The following is a 22,014-nucleotide window of genomic DNA, read 5'->3' as shown; positions in this document are numbered from 1 at the left end:
TATATCATTATAAAATCCTGGAAATAATTGGTGTGATTCCTGATAAACTATTGTAAAATAGCAATGAAACATAGTAATGTTGATAATAAACTCAAGACAGATAGTATCTATAAACTTATTTCCTGGATTTATGCTGAATAAGACTGAGGTCTATACTAAGTTATATGATGTGTGGGAAGATATGGTCACGTTAAAAATAATTCTGTGTGAAAAAATATATACTAAATTTAAATATACATGGATGCAAAGGGAACTTCATTTGTGAAAAGAATTTATTTGTCAGTAATAATAGCAATATCTTTTCAGAAACAATTGCATTTGAAAGGAAAATTGTATTTGTTGAGGAAGATAAGATGTATTGTCCTGAGAGCCTGTGGTGAATCCTCTGGACATGGGGAATGGTAGCTAGTTGTAACACTTTAATATTATATGTGTAACATGAGGTATATTCTCCAGGAGTAGAGCATGTGATGTGTTCACATATATGTTGATTCCACTGCATTAATGCTCTGGCTGTTTGGATTGCTGTTTGAATTAAATAATTATAATTGTAAGGTGATCTTTAAAATTGGGGACATATTATATGTAAGAAACAAAATTCACACATGGGGAACCTGGATGGCTCAGTCAGTTAAGCGTCTGACTCTTGATGTTGTCTCAGGTCCTGATTTCACACCTTGTGGGTTCAAGCCCTTCATCAGGCTCTGGGCTGACAGTGTGGAGCCTTCTTCGGATTCTCTCTCTCCTCTGCCCCTCTTCCACCTGCTCTCTCTGTCTCTCAAAATAAATAAATACACTAAAAAAAATTAGAAAGAAAAAAACTAACACATAAGAGTCAAAATCCAAAATAACAATTGTACAGAGTAGAATTTGCATTTCCTCACTTGAATTTTTCTTGAGTACATATATTATTTTTAAGTTTTTTTTTAATTTTAGTATAGTTGATACGCAATATTACATTAGTTTCAGGTATATAATATATTAATTTGAAAAGTGTATACATATGCTCTGTTCGCCATAAGTATAGCTACCACCTGTCCAGATATAAGGCCATTACAATATCATTGACTATATTCCTTCGGCTGTGTTTTTATTCCTGTGATTTATTTATTTCTAAAATGAAAGCCTATATTTCACTTCTTCTTTGTGAGTTATTTTTGCTCATGGGCACAGTGGTTACATGATTACTAGGGCAAACTTAGTAGTTCTCATATATTCTAAAGGAATTCATTTATATGAGGGGTGCCTGGGTGGCTCAGTCAGTTAGGTATCTGACTTCGGCTCAGGGCATGATCTTGCAGTTTGTGAGTTCGGGCCCACGTCAGGCTCTGTGGTGAGGTCTCAGAGCCTGCTTCAGATTCTGTCTCCTTCTCTCTCTGCCCCTCCCCACTTGTGCTTCATCTCTCTGTCTCTCAAAAATAATAAATGTAAAAAAAAATTAAAACAATGGATTTATATGAATCTTTTATTTCTAATTAAATTACTCTTTGTCTCAATGTTAACAAAAATATAAAATTGAACTTATGAGAAAGACAATACTGAACTTATCTGTTTCACAGAAATTACATATAAATGCAATATATATCTAAACAGATATATATTTTCTAACATTAAAGGACATCTAGAAATAATTTAGATATTCATAGAAATACTGGAAGTCTTATCCAGTACTTTTCATTTGAATTGTGCCTAATTTTACTGCTTTCTGTGATTAACTTTTGTATTTTGTCTTTTAAATTTGTATATAACTAAGCTTCAAGTGCAATAATAATATCTACATTCAAAATTGAAGATACTTTGTGAAAAAAAACCAGAAATGGTACATAGAAATAATTTGGGAAATGCTGCTGATAAATATAGACATATCAAGTGTGTCGATAAAAATAATTTGATGGCAACTTTCTTGATGTCACTAGAATGGTGATAATAAAGATGATAAATGTCACACCTATTGCTCAGTGATGACTTATGCAAAGCACATCTTAAGTATCCAGTTACACTATCTTGTACAACCTTATGTTAACCCTTGTTTTTTCTTCCAGCTTTATTGAAGTATACTTGACAAAAAAAGTTGTATATATTTAAAATGTACCACTTAGAGGAGCCAAGATGGTGGAACAGCATGGAAGTCTTTTGTGTGTCTCGTGTCCATGAAATACAGCCAGAACAACACTAAACCACCCTAAACACATAGAAAACTGTTTGGAGGATTAACACAACAATCTGTACAACCTGAACCACAGAATTCAGCAGGCATGCAGTGCAGAGAGGTGAATTTGGGGAGTGAGCAGCCAGCCCCTGAGGGTAAGGATTTGCTTTTGCAGGTGGAGAGAGGAAGCAGACTAAGGAGGGGGGGAGATTTCGGGAAAAAAATCCCTCCTGAAAAGCAGCTGGAGAGAAAGTGGAAAATTGGAAACAGCTGCGGGGACTAAACTAAAAAGGGAGAAAGCAGAAAGGAGAGGGTTTAAATTCCATTAAGACTGTAAACAAGGGGAGCGCAAAGGCTCTAGCTCCATAGCTCGAAAACTGGCCATGCTCTGGTGGGAACAGCAAATCCCCAGTAACAGACTGGGGTCCGGGAGGTTCTAGGGCTACACAGGGAAAAGTGGTTCCACTACTGGTAGGACATTTGGTAGAGACTGTTGAAGCCACCTGGTCCCATCAGACCACAGAAAACGCCACATTCGCTGGTGCTGGAACAAGGTCCTTAAGGGTGAAGCCTGGTGCCAGGTGTGTGTTGTGATTTTCCATAATCCCTGAAACGCTGCTGCTACACTATCTCATGAACTTTTTCTGGGGCGGGCTGGCACCTGGCTGCAGTCTCGGGGCACCGGCAGCAGCAGGGTCCAGCAAGCATTCCTGGGTGCAGCTGACATTCGGCCATTGCTCATTCGGCCATTGCTCATTCGGCCATTGCTCATTCGGCCATTGCTCGGTAAGACCCTCCCACAGACGGGCAGAACCGGTCAAAGCCGCAGTCCTTCTGACATAAAGGGCCAGGGAAAACAGCTGCGTCTGAGACAAAACTTGGGAGAGAGGTACTGCCTGGGGCCTGGTCACGGAGAGTGAAAAAGCAGGCAGTGGATGAAAGCTGAAGACTACGGGTGCACGATTGCTGATCTGGGAGAACAAACTGGGTGGCTGGAAGAAGCCATTTTCACTGCTTCTGGGCTTGCGCATACTCACCTACAAGCACCACAATACACCCCAGTAGGCTAGTAGCGCCATGTAGTGGAGAGTGGAGTTGTTACACTGAGCCCTGCCCAACTGGGCCAACTTCACTCTTCAAGAACACAAGTCTCACCGCTGGCTTGGTTTATGGACTATTAAGCGCTACATAGACTGACTTCTAGGGGAAAACTAATTTCAGTCCTATTTCAAACTGTTAGCAGGTTCATCTATTGAATTTTCATTCTTTTTTTTTCTCTTTTAAATTTTTTTTTTTCAACGTTTATTTATTTTTGGGACAGAGAGAGACAGAGCATGAACGGGGGAGGGGCAGAGAGAGAGGGAGACACAGAATCGGAAACAGGCTCCAGGCTCCGAGCCATCAGCCCAGAGCCTGACGCGGGGCTCGAACTCACGGACCGCGAGATTGTGACCTGGCTGAAGTCGGACGCTTAACCGACTGCGCCACCCAGGCGCCCCTTTTTTTCTCTTTTAAACTTATTTTTTTTCTTGAATAAAGACAAAAAAATATTTTTATTTTCAATTTTTATTAAAAAATATTTTCTTTAATTTTTATTACTATATTTTTTCCTTTTGTAAATCTTTTCAAATTATATTTTCCTTCCATCGTTTTATTTTAGTCTACTTCAGTGTATTTGTTGCGACCGGCGCAACAAACACCGAGATCAGGGTCCTGAGGGTAGGGGAATGTAAGAAAAAAAGAGAGAAGAGAAGACAGTTTGGGAACAGGAGGGTCCCCTGGGCTGATGGCCCAAGTGATGGCTTTATTGTTGCTGTACACAATCTTTTATATCAAGACTCTTATGGGTCAGGCCATTCTTTTTTTTTTTTTTCACATTTCAAACTTTTTATTTGCATATTAAAAAATTGTACATTCCAATAATTAAAATCATGTGAAGAAAAAACTGGCACTGTGATTAAACTACATTTCACAGCCTGCAGGTCACCTTGGACCAGCAATGGTAGTCTCTACCCATCTTCTTTCAAAAGCAAGTTCTTTTCCTTTGCTGCCAGCCAGACAGGCAGAGATGAAAGGCTTGGCATTCGTAGTCAGTAGTTCTCGATTCTTTGATGTGAAAAGGGGCAGCACAGTCATTTAAACTCGATCCAACCTCTTTGCATCTTACAAAGTTAAACAGCTAAAAGAAGTAAAATAAGAATTCAATGCTTGTGGAATGTACAGTGCATATTGGCGGCGCACGCCTCATTACGATTCGCCTGCTTGCTTCTCCTGCTCAATCGCTTCTTTTGAAGGCAGCGGATTTTTCTCTTGCGTTTCTGTCTTCCTCAATTTCGACTTATCGAATTTCTCAATCTCAGCCATATTGGGTTTGTCAGACATGGTTGCAGAGGAAACGGAGCGAGGTGCACGAGCGAGCGAAGTCCGATCTGCACAGTGGCCACCGCCGAATGCCTGGGTCAGGCCATTCTAAGAATAAACAGGTTTCACATGATTGCTGCCAACCAAAACATTTAGTTCTGTGTACCTTGTGAACTTTCTAAACGGGTCACAGCAAGACCTTGTTGATAGATTGCTAGCAAACACAGTTCCCATGTTTGTTTCTATTTGACCCGGGGTAGAAAAAGGGGAGGTAACATTACTGCCAACACCCACAGAACACAGGCTTCAGGAATTAACTTTCTCAGCCTTGACAAGGCTTTCGTATGCCCTTGAAAGTGGGGGGAATGGGAGGGGGAACCACCGGGTTGGCTGAGTCAACAGGAAGCCTTTGCTCAACCCAGTCTCAGCCTGGCACCGGGGCCCGGCCTCCCACAGTATTCACCTTTTCAAATTTTCAAACAAATTCCTTTTAATTTTTTCTTTTTCTTTTTTTTCTCTTTTTCATTTCTTTTCTTTCTCTTGAAAGCAGAAAGAGAAAATCCTCATTTTTACCTTCAATTTCTGTTAAAAATATTTTTATTTAAATTTTTTACTATATATTTTTGCTTTTATGTACTTTTTTTTCAAATTCTATTTAACTTCCATCATTTTATTTTAGTCTACTACTGTGTATTCACTTTTTTCAAATTTTCAAACAATTTTTTTTCAATATATGAAATTTATTCTCAAATTGATTTCCATACAACACCCAGTGCTCATCCCAAAAGGTGCCCGCCTCAATACCCATCACCCACCCTCCCTTCCCTCCCACCCCCCATCAATCCTCAGTTTGTTCTCAGTTTTTAAGAGTCTCTTATGCTTTGGCTCTCTCCCACTCTAACCGCTTTTTTTTTCGTTCCCCTCCCCCATAGGTTTCTGTTAAGTTTCTCAGGATCCACATAAGAGTGAAAACATATGATATCTGTCTTTCTCTGTATGGCTTATTTCACTTAGCATCACACTCTCCAGTTCCATCCACGTTGCTACAAAAGGCCATATTTTGTTCTTTCTATTTGCCATGTAGTACTCCATTGTGTATATAAACCACAATTTCTTTATCCATTCATCAGTTGATGGACATTTAGGCTCTTTCCATAATTTGGCTATTGTTGAGAGTGCTGCTATAAACATTGGGGTACAAGTGCCCCTATGCGTCAGTACTCCTGTATCCCTTGGGTAAATTCCTAGCAGTGCTATTGCTGGGTCATAGGGTAGGTCTATTTTTAATTTTCTGAGGACCTCCACACTGTTTTCCAGAGTAGCTGCACCAATTTGCATTCGCACCAACAGTGCAAGAGGGTTCCTGTTTCTCCACATCCTCTCCAGCATCTATAGTCTCCTGATTTGTTCATTTTGGCCACTCTGACTGGTGTGAGGTGATATCCGAGTGTGGTTTTGATTTGTATTTCCCTGATAAGGAGCAACGTTGAGCATCTTTTCATGTGCCTGTTGGCCATCCGGATGTCTTCTTTAGAGAAGTGTGTATTCATGTTTTCTGCCTATTTCTTCACTGGGTTATTTGTTTTTCGGGTGTGGAGTTTGGTGAGCTCTTCATAGATTTTGGATACTAGCCCTTTGTCTGATAGGTCATTTGCAAATATCTTTTCCCATTCCGTTGGTTGCCTTTTAGTTTTGTTGGTTGTTTCCTTTGCTGTGCAGAAGCTTTTTATCTTCATAAGATCCCAGTAGTTAATTTTTGCTTTTAATTCCCTTGCCTTTGGGGATGTGTCGAGGAAGAGATTGCTACGGCTGAGGTCAGAGAGGTCTTTTCCTGCTTTCTCCTCTAGGGTTTTGATGGTTTCCTGTCTCACATTCAGGTCCTTTATCCATTTTGAGTTTATTTTTGTAAATGGTGTGAGAAAGTGTTCTAGTTTCAACCTTCTGCATGTTTCTGTCCAGTTCTCCCAGCACCATTTGTTAAAGAGACTGTCTTTTTTTCCATTGGATGTTTTTTCCTGCTTTGTCAAAGATTAGTTGGCCATACGTTTGTAGGTCTAGTTCTGGGGTTTCTATTCTATTCCATTGGTCTGTGTGTCTGTTTTTGTGCCAATACCATGCTGTCTTGATGATTACAGCTTTGTAGTAGAGGCTAAAGTCTGGGATTGTGATGCCTCCTGCTTTGGTCTTCTTCTTCAAAATTACTTTGGCTATTTGGGGCCTTTTGTGGTTCCATAAGAATTTTAGAATTGCTTGTTCTACTTTCGAGAAGAATGCTGGTGCAATTTTTATTGGGATTGCATTGAGTGTGTAGATAGCTTTGGGTAGTATTGACATTTTGACAATATTTATTCTTCCTATCCATGAGCAGGGAATGTTTTTCCATTTCTTTATATTTTCTTCAATTTCCTTCATAAGCTTTCTATAGTTTTCAGCATACAGATCTTGTACATCTTTGGTTATATTTATTCCTAGGTATTTTATGCTTCTTGGTGCAATTGTGAATGGGATCAGTTTCTTTATTTGTCTTTCTGTTGCTTCATTGTTAGTGTATAAGAATGCAACTGATTTCTGTACACTGATTTTGTATCCTGCAACTTTGCAACATTTGCAACATGAATTCATGTATCAGTTCTAGCAGACTTTTGGTGGAATCTATCGGATTTTCCATGTATAGTATCATGTCATCTACAAAAAGTGAAAGCTTGACTTCATTTTTGCCAATTTTGATGCCATTGATTTCCTTTTGTTGTCTGATGGCTGATGCTAGCACTTCCAACACTATCTTAAACAACAGCGGTGAGAGTGGGCATCCCTGTCGTGTTCCTGATCTCAGGGAAAAAGCTCTCAGTTTTTCCCCATGGAGGATGATGTTATCTGTGGGATTTTCATAAATGGCTTTTATGATCTTTAAGTATGTTCCTTCTATCCCGACTTTCTCAAGGGTTTTTATTAAGAAAGGTCCTGAATTTTGTCAAAGGCCTTTTCTGCATCGATTGACAGGATCATATGGTTCTTATCTTTTCTTTTATTAATTCAATGTATCACATTGATTGATTTGCAAATGTTGAACCAGCCCTGCATCCCAGGAATGAATCCCACTTGATCATGGTGAATAATTCTCTTTATATGCCGTTGAATTCGATTTGCTAGTACCTTATGGAGAATTTTTGCATCCATATTCATCAGGGATATTGGCCTGTAGTTCTCTTTTTTTCCTGGGTCTCTGTCTGGTTTAGGAATCAAAGTAATACTGGCTTCATAGAATGAGTCTGGAAGGTTTCCTTCCCTTTCTATTTCTTGGAATAGCTTGAGAAGGATAGGTATTATCTCTGCTTTAAACGTCTGGTAGAACTCCCCTGGGAAGCCATCTGGTCCTGGACTCTTATTTGTTGGGAGATTTTTGATAACCGATTCAATTTCTTCGCTGGTTATGGGTCTGTTCAAGCTTTCTATTTCCTCCTGATTGAGTTTTGGAAGAGTGTGGGTGTTCAGGAATTTGTCCATTTCTTCCAGGTTGTCCAATTTGTTGGCATATAATTTTTCATAGTATTCCCTGATAATTGTTTGTATCTCTGAGGGATTGGTTGTAATAATTCCATTTTCATTCATGATTTTATCTATTTGGGTCATCTCCCTTTTCTTTTTGAGAAGCCTGGCTAGCGGTTTGTCAATTTTGTTTATTTTTTCAAAAAACCAACTCTTGGTTTCGTTGATCTGCTTTACAGTTTTTGTAGATTCTATATTGTTTATTTCTGCTCTGATCTTTATTATTTCTCTTCTTCTGCTGGGTTTAGGCTGCCTTTGCTGTTCTGCTTCTATTTCCTTTAGGTGTGCTGTTAGATTTTGTATTTGGCATTTTTCTTGTTTCTTGAGATAGGCCTGGATTGCAATGTATTTTCCTCTCAGAACTGCCTTCGCTGCATCCCAAAGCATTTGGATTGTTGTATTTTCATTTTCATTTGTTTCCATATATTTTTTAATTTCTTCTCTAATTGCCTGGTTGACCCACTCATTCGTTAGTAGGGTGTTCTTTAACCTCCATGCTTTTGGAGGTTTTCCAGACTTTTCCTGTGGTTGATTTCAAGCTTCATAGCATTGTGGTCTGAAAGTATGCAAGGTATAATTTCAATTCTTGTAAACTTATGGAGGGCTGTTTTGTGACCCAGTATATGATCTATCTTGGAGAATGTTCCATGTGCACTCGAGAAGAAAGTATATTCTGTTGCTTTGGGATGCAGAGTTCTAAATATATCTGTCAAGTCCATCTGATCCCATGTATCATTCAGGGCCCTTGTTTCTTTATTGACCATGTGTCTAGGTGATCTATCCATTTCTGTGAGTGGAGTGTTAAAGTCCCCTGCAATTACCACATTCTTATCAATAAGGTTGCTTCTGTTTATGAGTAATTGTTTTATATATTTGGGGGCTCTGGTATTCAGCACATAGACATTTATAATTGTTAGCTCTTCCTGGTGGATAGACCCTGTAATTATTATATAATGCCATTCTTCATCTCTTGTTACAGCCTTTAATTTAAAGTTTAGTTTGTCTGATATAAGTATGGCTACTCCAGCTTTCTTCTGGCTTCCAGTAGCATGATAAATAGTTCTCTATCCCCTCACTCTCAATCTAAACCTGTCCTCAGGCCTAAAATGAGTCTCTTGTAGACAGCAAATAGATGGGTCTTGTTTTTTTTTATCCATTCTGATACCCTATATCTTTTGGTTGGCACATTTAATCCATTTACATTCAGTGTTATTATAGAAAGATACAGGTTTAGAGTCATTGTGATGTCTGTAGGTTTCATGCTTGTAGGGACATCTCTTATACTTTGTCTCACAGGATCCCCTTAGGATCTCTTGTAGGACTGGTTTAGTGGTGAGGAATTCCTTCAGTTGTTGTTTGTTTGGGAAGACCTTTATCTCTCCTTCTATTCTAAGTGACAGACTTGCTGGATAAAGGATTCTCAGCTGCATATTTTTTCTGTTCAACACATTGAAGATCTCGTGCCAATCCTTTCTGGCCTGCCAAGTTTCAAAAGAAAGATCAGTCATGAGTCTTGTAGGTCTCCCTTTATATGTTAGGGCATGTTTGTCCTTCGCTGCTTTCAGAATTTTCTCTTTATCCTTGTATTTTGCCAGTTTCACTATGATATGTCGTGCAGAAGATCGATTCAAGTTACGTCTGAAGGGAGTTCTCTGTGCCTCTTGGATTTCAATGCCTTTTTCCTTCCCCAGTTCAGGGAAGTTCTCAGCTATAATTTCTTCAAGTACCCCTTCAGCACCTTTCCCTCTCTCTTCCTCCTCTGGGATACCAATTATGTGTATATTATTTCTTTTTAGTGTATCACTTAGTTCTCTAATTTTCCCCTCATACTCCTGGATTTTTTTTATCTCTCTTTTACTCTGCTTCCTCTTTTTCCATAATTTTATCTTCTAGTTCACCTATTCTCTCCTCTGCCTCTTCAATCCGAGCCGTGGTCATTTCCATTTTATTTTGCATCTCATTTAAAGCGTTTTTCAGCTCCTCCTGACTGTTCCTTAGTCCCTTGATCTCTGTAGCAATAGATTCTCTGCTGTCCTTTATACTGTTTTCAAGCCCAGCGATTAATTTTATGACTATTATTCTAAATTCACTTTCTGTTATATTATTTAAATCCTTTTTGATCAGCTCATTAGCTGTTGTTATTTCCTGGAGATTCTTCTGAGGGGAATTCTTCCGCTTGGTCATTTTGGATAGTCCCTGGTGTGGTGAGGACCTGTAGGGCACATCCCCTGTGCTGTGGTGTATAACTGGAGTTGGTGGGCGGCGCTGCAGTCAGCCCTGATGTCTCCCCCCAGCCCACCGCTGGGGCCACAGTCAGACTGGTGTGTGCCTTCTCTTCCCCTCTCCTAGGGGCAGGATTCACCTGGGGTGGAGTGGCCCGTCTGGGCTACTTGCACACTGCCAGGCTTGTGGTGCTGGGGATCTGGCGTATTAGCTGGGGTGGGGAGACAAGGTGCATGGGGGCAGGAGGGGCAGGCTTAGCTCCTTCTCCTTCAGTTATCCACTTCAGGAGGGGCCTTGTGGCAGCAGGAGGGAGTCAGACCTGCTGCCAGAGGGGTGGCTCCAAAGAAGCACAGCGTTGGGTGTTTGTGCAGAGCAAGTTCCCTGGCAGGAACTGGTTCCCTTTGGGATTTTGGCTTGGGGTGGGCGAGGGAGATGGCATGGCGAGCACCTTTGTTCCCCGACAGACTGAGCTCTGTAGTCCCGCAGCTCAGCAACTCTCCCTCCCTTTGTCCTCCAGCCTTCCCGCTTTCGGAGCAGAGCTGTTAACTTATGACCTCCCAGATGCTAAGTCCCACTTGCTTCGGAACACACTCCATCTGGCCCCTCCACTTTTGCAAGCCAGACTTGGGGTCTCTGCTTGGCTGGCGAGCTGCCCCTAAGCCCTGGCTCCCTCCTGCCAATCCGTGCAGTGCGCACCGCCTCTCTGCCCTTCCTACCCTCTTCTGTGGGCCTCTGGTCTGCGCTTGGCTCTGGAGACTCCATTCTGCTAGTCTTCTGGTGGTTTTCTGTGTTATTTAGGCAGGTGTAGGTGGAATCTAAGTGATCAGCAGGACGCGTGGTGAGCCCAGCGTCCTCCTATGCGGCCATCTTCTGACTATCCTCACAATTTTTTAAAATTTTTTTCTCAGTTTTTTCTCTTTTTTGTTTTTGTCTTTTTTCTTGAACACAGAAAAAGAAAAAATCGCATTTATTTTTAATTTTATTAAAATATTTTTCTTTAATTTTTTCTACTATATTCTTTACTTTTGTGTATATTTTTTTCAAATTCTATTTTACCCTCATCATCTCAGTTTAGTCTACTTCAGTGTATTTATTTTTTCAAATTCTGAAACGATTTCCTTTTTCTTCCCCTTCCCCCCCTTTTATTTTTCTCTCATCTGTCAAACCACTTTCAACACCCAGACCAAAACACACCTAAGATCCAGTATCATGTATTCAATTTTTGAGTGTGTGTGTGTTTAATTATTAATTTTAACTTTTTTTACCTTTATATTTTTTTTAATTTCAGTTTTTCTACCTCATTAAATCCTTTCTCCCTTCAAAATGACAAAACAAAGGAATTCACTCCCAAAGGAAGAGCACAAAAAATGACAGCCAGTGATTTAACAAACACAGATACAAGCAAAATGTCTGAACCAGAATTTAGAATCACGATAATAAGAATACTAGTTGAAGTAAAAAATAGGTTAGAATCCCTTTCTGTGGAGATAAAATAAGTAAAAAATAGCCAGAATGAAATTAAAAAATTGTATAACTGAGCTGTAATCATGGGTGGATGCAGCGGCAGCAAGGATGGATGAGGCAGAACAGAGAATCAGCAATATAGAAGATAAACCTATAGAGAATAATGAAGCAAAAAAAAAAAAAAGAGGGGGTGTTAGGCAAAAGAGAACGATTTAAGAATTAGAGAAATCAGTGACTCATTAAAAAGGAACATCAGAATCATAGGGGTCCTAGAAGAGGAAGAGAGAGAAATAGTGGTAGAAGGGTTATGTGAGCAAATCAGAGCGAAAAATGTTCCTAACCTGGGGAAAGACAGAGACTTCAAAATCCAGGAAGCACAGGGGACCCCCATTAGATTCAACAAAAACCAACCATTAACAAGGCATATCATAGTCCAATTCAGAAAATACTGAGGGAGGGAATCATGAGGGAATGAGGAGGGAATCATGAAAGTAGCAAGGGAAAATAAGTCCCTAACACATATGGGAAGACAGATCAGGTTTGCAGCAACCTATCCACAGAAACTTGGCAGACCATAAAAGAGTGGCAGGATATATTCAGTGTGCTGAATCAGAAGAATATGCAGCCAAGAATTCTTTATCCAGCAAGGCTGTCACTGAAAACAGAAGGAGAGATAAAAAGTTTCCCAGACAAACAAAAATTAAAGGAGTTTGTGACCACTAAACCAGCCCTGCAAGTAATTTTAAGGGGGACTCTCTGAGGGGAGAAAATATGAATATGTGTATATATATATATATATATATATATCAAAAATAACAAAGATTAGAAAGGACCAGAGAACACCACGAGAAAATCCAACTCTACAAGCATCATAATGGCAATAAATTCATAACTTTCACTACTCACTTTAAATGTCAATGGACTCAATGCTCCAATTAAAAGACATAGGGTAACAGAATGGATAAGAAAACAACATCCATTTATATTCTATTTACAAGAGACCCATTTTAGACCTAAAGACACCTTCAGACTAAAAGTAAGGGGATGGAGAACCATCTATCATGCTAATGGCCAACAAAAGAATGCCGGGTAGCTATACTTAAACAATATACACTTTAAAATAAAGACTGGGGTGCCTGGGTGGCTCAGTTGGTTAAGCGTTGGACTTTGGCTCAGGTCATGATCTCATGGTCTGTGAGTTCAAGCCCTGAATCCAGCTCTGTGCTGACAGCTGACAGCCTGGAGCCTGCTTCGGATTCTGTGTCTCCCTCTCTCTCTGATCTTCCCCCATTCATGCTCTGTCTCTCTCTGTGTCAAAAATAAATAAATAATGAACAAAATTTCATAAATAAATAAATAAGTAAATAGACTGCATCAAGAGATGCAGAAAAGCATTATATCATAATCAAGGGGTCTATCCACCAAGAAGACCTAACAATTGTAAACATTTATGCACCAATTGTGAAAGCACCCAAATATATAAATGAATTAATCACAAACATAAAGAAACTCATTGATAGTAATACCATAATAGTAGGAGATTTCAACACCCCACTCACAGCAATGGACAGATCATCTAATCAAAAAATTAATAAGGAAACAATGGCTTTGAATGACACACTCGACCAGAAGGACTTAAAAGATATATTCAGAATATTTCATCCTAAGCAGCAGAATATACATTTTTCTCCAGTGCACATGGAACATTCTCCAGATTAGACCATATACTGGGACACAAATCAGCCCTAAGTAAGTACAAAAAATTGAGATAATACCGCACATATATTCAGACCACAATGCTATGAAACTCGAAATCAACCACAAGAAAAAATTTGGAAAGGTAACAAATACTTGGAGACTGAACAACATCCTACTAAAGAATGAATGGGCTAACCAAGCAGTTAAAGAGGTTATTAAAAAGTACATGGAAGTCAATGAAATTGATAACACCACAACACAAAACCTCTGGGATGCAGCAAAGGCGATCATAAGAGGAAAGTATATAGCAACCTAGGCCTTTTCAAAGAAGAAGAAAGATCTCAGATACACAAGCTAACCTTAAGCCTTAAGGAGCTGAAAAAAGAGCAGCAAATAAAACCCGAAAACAGCAGAAGAAAGGAAATAATAAAGATTAGAGCAGAAATTAATACTATTGAAACCAATAAAACAGAACAGATCAATGAAACCAGAGTCTGGTTCTTTGAAAAAAATTAACAAAATTGATAAGCCACTAGCCAGTTTGATCAAAAAGAAAAAGAACCCAATTAAATAAAATGAGGAATGAAAGAGGAGAGATCACACCCAACACAGCAGAGATAAAAACAATAAGAGAATATTATGAGCAATTATAACCAATAGAATGGGCAACCTGGAAGAAATGGACAAATTCCTAGAAACATATACACGACCAAAACTGAAACAGGAAGAAATAGAAAATTTGAACAAACCCATAACCAATAAGGAACTACAATTAGTAATTGAAAATCTGCCAAAAAAACAAGAGTCCAGGGCCAGATGGCTTTCCAGGGGAATTCTACCCAACATTTAAGGAAAAGTTAACACCTATTCTCTTGAAGGTGTTCCAAAAAATAGAAATGGAAGGAAACCTTCCAAACTTTTTCAATGAAGTCAGCATTACTTTGACTCCAAAACCAGACGGAAACCACACTAAAAAGGAAAACTATAGACCAATTTCCCTGAGGAACATGGATGCAAAAATCCTCAATAAGATATTAGCCAAGCAGATTCAACAACACATTAAAAAAATTATTCACCACAACCAAGTGGGATTTATACCTGGGATGCAGGACTGGTTCAATATCTGCAAAACAAATAACGTTATTCATCACATCAATAAAAGAAAGGACAGGCACTATATGATTCTCTCAATAGATGCAGAGAAAGCATTTGACAAAATACATCCTTTCTTGAATAAAAACAATCAAGAAAGTAGGGATAGAAGGAGCATACTTCAAGATCATAAAAGCCATATATGAATGACCCAATGCTAATATCATCCTCAATGGGGAAAAACTGAGAGCTTTCCCCCTAAGGTCAGGAACAAGACAGGGATGTCCATTCTCACCACTGTTATTCAACATAGTATTGGAAGTCTTAACCTCTGCAATCTGACAACACAAAGAAATGAAAGACATCCAAATCGGCCAGGAGAAAGTCAAATTTTCACTCTTCACAGATGACATGATACTCTATATGGATCACCTGAAAGATTCCACCAAAAAACTGCTAGAATTGATTCATGAATTCAGCAAAGTCACAGGATATATAACCAACGCACAGAAATTGGTTGCATTCCTATACACCAACAATGAAGCAACAGAGAGAGAAATCAAGGAATTGATCCCATTTACAGTTGCACCAAACACCATAAAATACCTGTGAATAAATCTAACCAAAGAGGGGAAAAATCTATACACTGAAAACTATAGAAAGCTTATGAAAGAAATTGAAGAAGACACAAAAAAATGGAAAAAAGATTCCATGCTCCTGGATACGAAGAACACATATTGTTATTGATACTACCCAAAGCAATCTACATATTCAATGCAATCCCTATCAAAGTAACACCAGCATTCTTCACAGAGCTAGAACAAATAATCCTAAAATTTGTATGGAACCAGAAAAGACCCCGAATAGCCAATGAAATCTTGAAAAAGGAAATCAAAGCGTGAAGCATCACAATCCCAGACATCAAACTATACTACAAAGCTGTAGTCATCAAGACAGTATGATACTGGCACAAGAACAGACACTCAGATCAATGGAACAGAATAGAGAATCCAGAAATGGACCCACAAACGTATGGCCAACTCATTTTTGACAAAGCAGGAAAGAATATCCAATGGAATAAAAACAGTCTCAAAACTCAAAATGGATGGAAGTCCTCAGTGTAAGACAGGAAGCCATCAAATCCTTGAGGAGAAAGTAGGCAAAAACCTCTTTGATCTTGGCCGCAGCAACTTCTTACTCAACACGTGTCCAGAGGCAAGGGAAACAAAAGCAAAAATGAGCTATTAGGACCTCACAAAAATAAAAAGCTTCTGCACAGCAAAGGAAACAATCAGCAAAACTAAAAGTCAGTCAACAAAATGGGAGAAGATTTTTGCAAACGACATATCAGATAAAGGGTTAGCATCCAAAATCTATAAAGAACTCATCAAACTCACCCAAAAACCAAATAATCCAGTGAAGAAATGGGCAAAAGACATGAAGAGACACTTCTCCAAAGAAGACATCCAGATGGCCAACTGACACATGAAAATAATGCTCAACATCAGTCGTCATCAGGGAAATACAAATCAAAAGCAGAATGAGACACCACCTGACACCTGTCAGAATGGCTAACATTAACAACTCAGGCCACAACAGATGTTGGCGAGGATGCAGAGAAAGAGGATCTCTTTTGCATTGTTGGTGGCAATGCAAACTGGTGCAGCCACTCTGGAAAACAGTATGGAGGTTCCTCAAAAAACTAAAAATAGAACTACCATATGACCCAGGAATTGCACTACTAGGCATTTATCCACGGGATACAGGTGTGCTGTTTCGAAGGGACACATGCACCCCCATGTTTATAGAAGCACAGTCACCAATAGCCTAAGTATGGAAAGAGCCCAAATGTCCATCGATGGATGAATGGATAAAGAAGATGTGGTATATATATACAATGGAGTATTATTTGGCAATGAAAAAGAATAAAATCTTGCCATTTGCAACTACATGGATGGAACTGGAGGGTATTATGCTAAGTGAAATCAGTCAGAGAAAGACAAAAATCCTATGACCACTCATATGAGGACTTTAAGAGACAAAACAGGGGCGCCTGGGTGGCGCAGTCGGTTAAGCGTCCGACTTCAGCCAGGTCACGATCTCGCGGTCCGGGAGTTTGAGCCCCGCGTCGGGCTCTGGGCTGATGGCTCAGAGCCTGGAGCCTGTTTCCGATTCTGTGTCTCCCTCTCTCTCTGCCCCTCCCCCGCTCATGCTCTGTCTCTCTCTGTCTCAAAAAAAAATAAATAAACGTTGAAAAAAAAAATTTAAAAAAAAAAAAAAGAGACAAAACAGATGAACATAAGGGAAGGGAAACAAAAATAAAATATAAACAGGGAGGGGGACAAAACAGAAGAGATTCATAAATATGGAGAACAGACTGAGGGTTACTGGAGGGGTTGTGGGAAGGGAGATATACTAAATGGTAAGGGGCACTAAGGAATCTACTCCTGAAATCACTGTTGCACTATATGCTAACTAATTTGGATGTATTTTTTAAAAAAGTATATATATATGTATATATATATATATATATATAAAATCTACCTCACCAAAATTAATGTAAAAAATAAATAAAATTTTGGCTTAATGTTCTCATATATGTATACACTGTTAAATAATCACAACAAACCAGCTAATTAATATATCCATCAACTTACACAGTTGTCTTCTTTTCTTTCTTTCTCTTTCTTTCTTTCTTTCTTTCTTTCCTTCCTTCCTTCTTTCTTCCCTTCTTTGTTTTTTATCCTTTCTTCTCCTTCTTCTCCTTATTCTACCCCTCCTCCCCCTCCTCCTCCCCCTCCTCTTCCTCCTCTTCCTTCTTCTTGGTTTCCTAGTGAGATCACTTAAGATTAACCCTTGTAGAAAATGTCCAGCATACAATAAAGTATCATTAACAATATTCACATTGTAGAAGAGATCTCCAGCTTTTATTCATCTTGCATAATGGAAATTTTATAGCCTTTGACCCAAATCTCCCCACATACTGTTACAAATGGAAGTATTTTCTTTTTCAATATTTTCTCATCCATTCATTTGTTGATTAGCATTATGGTTCTTTCCATATCTTACCTATTGCAGGTAATGCTGCAATAATCATAAGAGTGCATATAATTCTTCAAGATATGGATTTCACTACCTTTGGATATAAACTTGAATTGGGATTGTAAAATCATGTATTATTTCTATTCTTTTTATTTTTTTAGAAACTCCCATACTCTTGTTTATAGTGGCTGTACCAGTTTACATTTCCACCAGCAATGCACAGATATCCACTTTTGTCTACATTCTGATCAATACTTATTATCTTTTGTCATTTTGATAATAGCCATGAGTCACTTAATTGCCAGACAGGGTAGGAAATGGTAACCGCACTACTGTCCATGCTGTTAAGTTGGAAGGAGAATGTAAACCTTGGTTCTCACAAACCTCTCCATCCCAGAGACAGTTTCAGCAGCTTCTCTACCATTTGTAGAAATTCAAGTCCTGAAACTTTTATGATGAGGAAAACAAAGGCAGAAAGAATGGAACCAAAAGGAATTACCTTAAAAAAATGGGTCCTGCAGATGCACATCTGAAACATACAGAAGATGACATTTCTAAAGGGTCTCATGACTGATGTGTTAGTAGATAATAAAAGGTAATCTTATGTTGACAATAGCCAGACCTACAAATTCTTTTAAACCTCATTTTCAACACACAAATTCTTTAGAGTTACTTATCCTTAACCAAAGTAATGAAAAATAGATAGTCACTCCTCACAATCAGAAGTGCAACTCTTTCTGCCCATTCATCCTGTACCTGTACTTTAATAAAAACATCCTTTTGCACTGAAAACATGTCAAGAATTCTTCCTAATCTTTTGATTGATGGCCCCACATCATTTTACATTGTATGTGCACTTATAAGTTGTGTTTATTTTCTGCCCTAGGGCAGAAAAATTAGTTCAAGGTCCCTTAGTAGTGTCCTGGTTGACTATATTTCACAGCATTGTGGAGTGGGAGGTTCCTTTGTTACCAAATCTCCATCTTTCTTTTCATTCTGTATATGGTCTTTCTATCTTTTGAAGTGTAGATGCTGTTCACTCAACCCACATTTCTTCAGGAGGAATTTCTTTAAATACGTTTGTAGAATTGCTGTGGAAGGGAGGAAGTGAGTCCAGAGTATACCTGGATCACCTTATTGGAAAAGAACTCGAGGCTGTCTTGTCTTTTCTTTTCTTTTCTTTTCTTTTCTTTTCTTTCTTTTCTTTTCTTTTCTTTTTTTCTCTTCTCTTCTCTTCTCTTCTCTTCTCTTCTCTTCTTTCTTTTCTTTTCTTTTCTTTTTTTTCTTTTCTTCAAAATAACTAATTGTGGATTTCAGGGAAAATGGCAGAGTAGGAGGATCCTAAACTCAACTTGTGCTATGGACACAACTAGAAAACACTCATTTTTGTGTAAACAACCCATAAAAGGGCCAAAACACTGGCAGAACAAACCACAACTAAATGTAGAGAAGAGGCTACATCAGAAAAAGTAGGAGGAGCAAAGATATTATCTGCAGCTAAACATAACGACAAGACTTTATGTGGGAGTGAAGGACACTACAGACACTGTGAGAGAAGAGAAAAAGACCCACACAATGGGGAAGCCACACAGGTCTGTGGAAGTGGTGTCAGTTCTAACGTCATAAGCAGACCAAAGTACACCGAGGAAAAACTTGTCACCTCCAGGCAAGAGACCAAACACTGCCTGCACCTGGCAAGGAGAGCCTCTGCAGATGACTTGTCTCAAGGACAGATCAGCCAAAACAAAACAGCAGAGTGCAAAAAGCACACAACCATTTATAACTGCACCAAATGCCATTATATATCTAGGAACAAACTTAACCAAAGAGGTTAAATGCCTGTACTCTGAAAAATATAAAACACTGATGAGAGAAATTGAAGATGATACAAACTAATGGAAAGGCAATTTCATGCTCATGAATTGGAAAATAAATATTGTTAAAACGTCTAAACCACCCAAAGGAATCTACACTTTTAATGCACTCCCTGTGAAAATACAACCAATACTCACACAGCTAGAATAACTCTGAAACTGGTATTGAACCACAAAAGAGCCCAAATGGCTAGAGAAATCTGGGAAATAAATAAATAAATAAATCAAGCAAAACTGGAGATATCACAATTCCAGAATTACAGACTTCAAGTTATTACAAAGTGGTAGTTATTTATCAAGCTACTATAGTAGTGTTACAAAAACAGACACACATATCAGTGGAAGAGAATAGAAACCCAGAAGTGAAATCACAAATATATGGTCAATTAATCTTCAACAAAACAGGGAAGAATATCCAGTGGAAAAAAGACAGTCACTTCTATAATTGGTGTCTGGAGAACTGGATAGCTACATTCACAAGAATGAAACTGGACTACTTCTCACATAATACACAAACATATTTCAAAATAAATTAAAGGGCTAAATGTGATAGGAAGTCATTAAAATCCTAGAGGATAAGAGTACAGTCAGTAACTTCTTGGATTTCAGCCTTAGCAAGGTCATTTTCTAAATGTATTTTTTAATGTTTATTCATTTTTGAGAGAGAGAGAGAGAGAGAGAGTAAGCAGGGAAAGGGCAGAGAAAGAGGGAGCACAGAATTGGAAGGAGGCTCCAGGTTCCAGGCTGTGAGCACAGAGTCTGATGTGGGGGTTGAACTCACGGACTGTGAGATCATGAACTGAGCCAAAGACGGATGCTTAACCAACTGAGCCACCCAGGTGAGCCAAAAAAGTCATTTTACTAAATATATCTTCTGATGTGAGGGAAACAAAAGCAACTAAACAAAATAAACTATTGGGATTTCATCAAAAGAAAAAAGTTTCTGCACAGTGAAGAAAGCAATCGACACAAGTAAAAGGCACCTATAGTTGAGAGAAGTTATTTGCAAATGAAATATCTGATAAAGGGTTAGTATCCAAAAAATGTAATGAACTTATGAAAGTCAACATCTAAAAACTTAATAATTTAATTCAAATGGGCTGAAGACAGGAACAGACATTTTTTTTCCAAAAGAAAAGAAAAAAAGACATCCAGATGGCCAACAGAGACATGAAAGATTCTCAACAATCAAAAGTAAAATGAAATGTCATCTCACTTTTGTCAGAACAGCTAAAATCAATAGCATAAGAAACAACATGTATTGGCCAGGATGTGGAGAAAGGGGAATTCCCTTGCACTGTTAGTGGGAATGCACACTGGTCAGCTACTCTGGAAAACAGTATGGGGCCTCTTCAAAAATGAGAGAGGGAAACAAGTCAGAATAGATTCTGAATGATAAAGACAAAACTGAGGGTTGATGGATGGAGGTGGGTGGGGGATGGGCTAGATGTGTGATGAGTTTTAAAGAGGGCAATTGTTGTAATTAGCTCGGGTGTTGTATGCAAGTGTATGAATTAATTCTACTCCAGGAACCAACAGTGCACTGCGTATTAACTAAAATTTTATAAATAAATAAAAAAGTATTAAGTGAAAAATGGAATTACCCTATGATGGGTAGTACTCATTGTACTACTCTGCATTTGCACAAAGAAAATAAAAATACTAATTTAGGGGTTATATGCACTCCAAAGATTGTAGCAGCAGTATCTACAATAGCCAAATTATGGAAACATCCCATGTGACCACTGGCTTATAAATAGATAAATAATGCATAGTATTATATATATAATATATATTATATATATTTTACATTATATTTATCTACATTTATTTATATTTATATATAATATATATTTTAATATATTTATTTATATATTATATTATATATAAATTATATATAAAATTTATATATTATATATAATATATACATTTTGTGTATATAATATTTATATATTATATTATATATAAATTATATATAAAATTTATATATTATATATATAATATATACATTTTGTGTATATATACACATATATGTATATATATGTAATGTTACTCAGTCATAAAACACAAGATAATTTATTTGCAGTGGCATGGATGGAGCTGCAGACTATAATGCTAAGCAAAATCAGTCAGAGAATAACAAATACCAGATAATTTCACTCATATGTAGAACTCAAGAAAAAGAAACAAAGAAAAAGAAAAAGAAAACAAAGAGTAAAAAAACGAGAGAGAGGGAAACAAAAAAGATTCTTAACTGTAGAGAACAAATGGATAGTTATCATAAGGAAATTGGGCAGGGTAATGGGTTAAATAGGTAATGGAGAATAAGAAGTGGACTTCTGATGAGCGCCAGGTGTTGTATGGAAGTGTTTATCACTATACCACATACCTTAAAGTAAAATTACACTGTATATTCACTAATGGAAATTTAAATAAAGACTTTTCATAAAACAAAAGTACTACCAAAATAACCACAAAAGAAGTAAAAGAATGGCCATAAATACATATCTATCAATAATTACTTTGAATGTAAATAGACTAACTTCTGCAATCAAAAGGCATAGG

At 38.0% G+C, this 22,014-nt stretch overlaps 1 protein-coding gene across 1 annotated transcript; it reads right to left on the bottom strand.

Moving 5' to 3' along the window:
- Positions 1-4,238: 4,238 nt before the first annotated feature.
- On the bottom strand, positions 4,239-4,564 carry LOC124519152 (thymosin beta-4-like). The gene has a single exon (XM_047089233.1). The coding sequence runs from the start codon at positions 4,529-4,531 to the stop codon at positions 4,397-4,399; it is 135 nt and encodes a 44-aa protein (XP_046945189.1). The 5' UTR covers positions 4,532-4,564; the 3' UTR covers positions 4,239-4,396.
- Positions 4,565-22,014: the final 17,450 nt, after the last annotated feature.

The sequence above is a fragment of the Lynx rufus genome, unplaced genomic scaffold (assembly GCF_022079265.1).
Source record: "Lynx rufus isolate CCGP_SWC_20201006 ecotype Redwood Valley unplaced genomic scaffold, mLynRuf1.p SCAF_1, whole genome shotgun sequence".
Lineage (NCBI taxonomy): Eukaryota > Metazoa > Chordata > Mammalia > Carnivora > Felidae > Lynx > Lynx rufus.
Note: the sequence above shows the minus strand (reverse complement) of the source record. Positions and strands in the feature narration are given on the sequence as shown.

Bases quoted from the DNA above. Each gene is read 5' to 3' on its own strand.
- LOC124519152 (XM_047089233.1), bottom strand. From the start codon at position 4,531: ATGTCTGACAAACCCAATATGGCTGAGATTGAGAAATTCGATAAGTCG.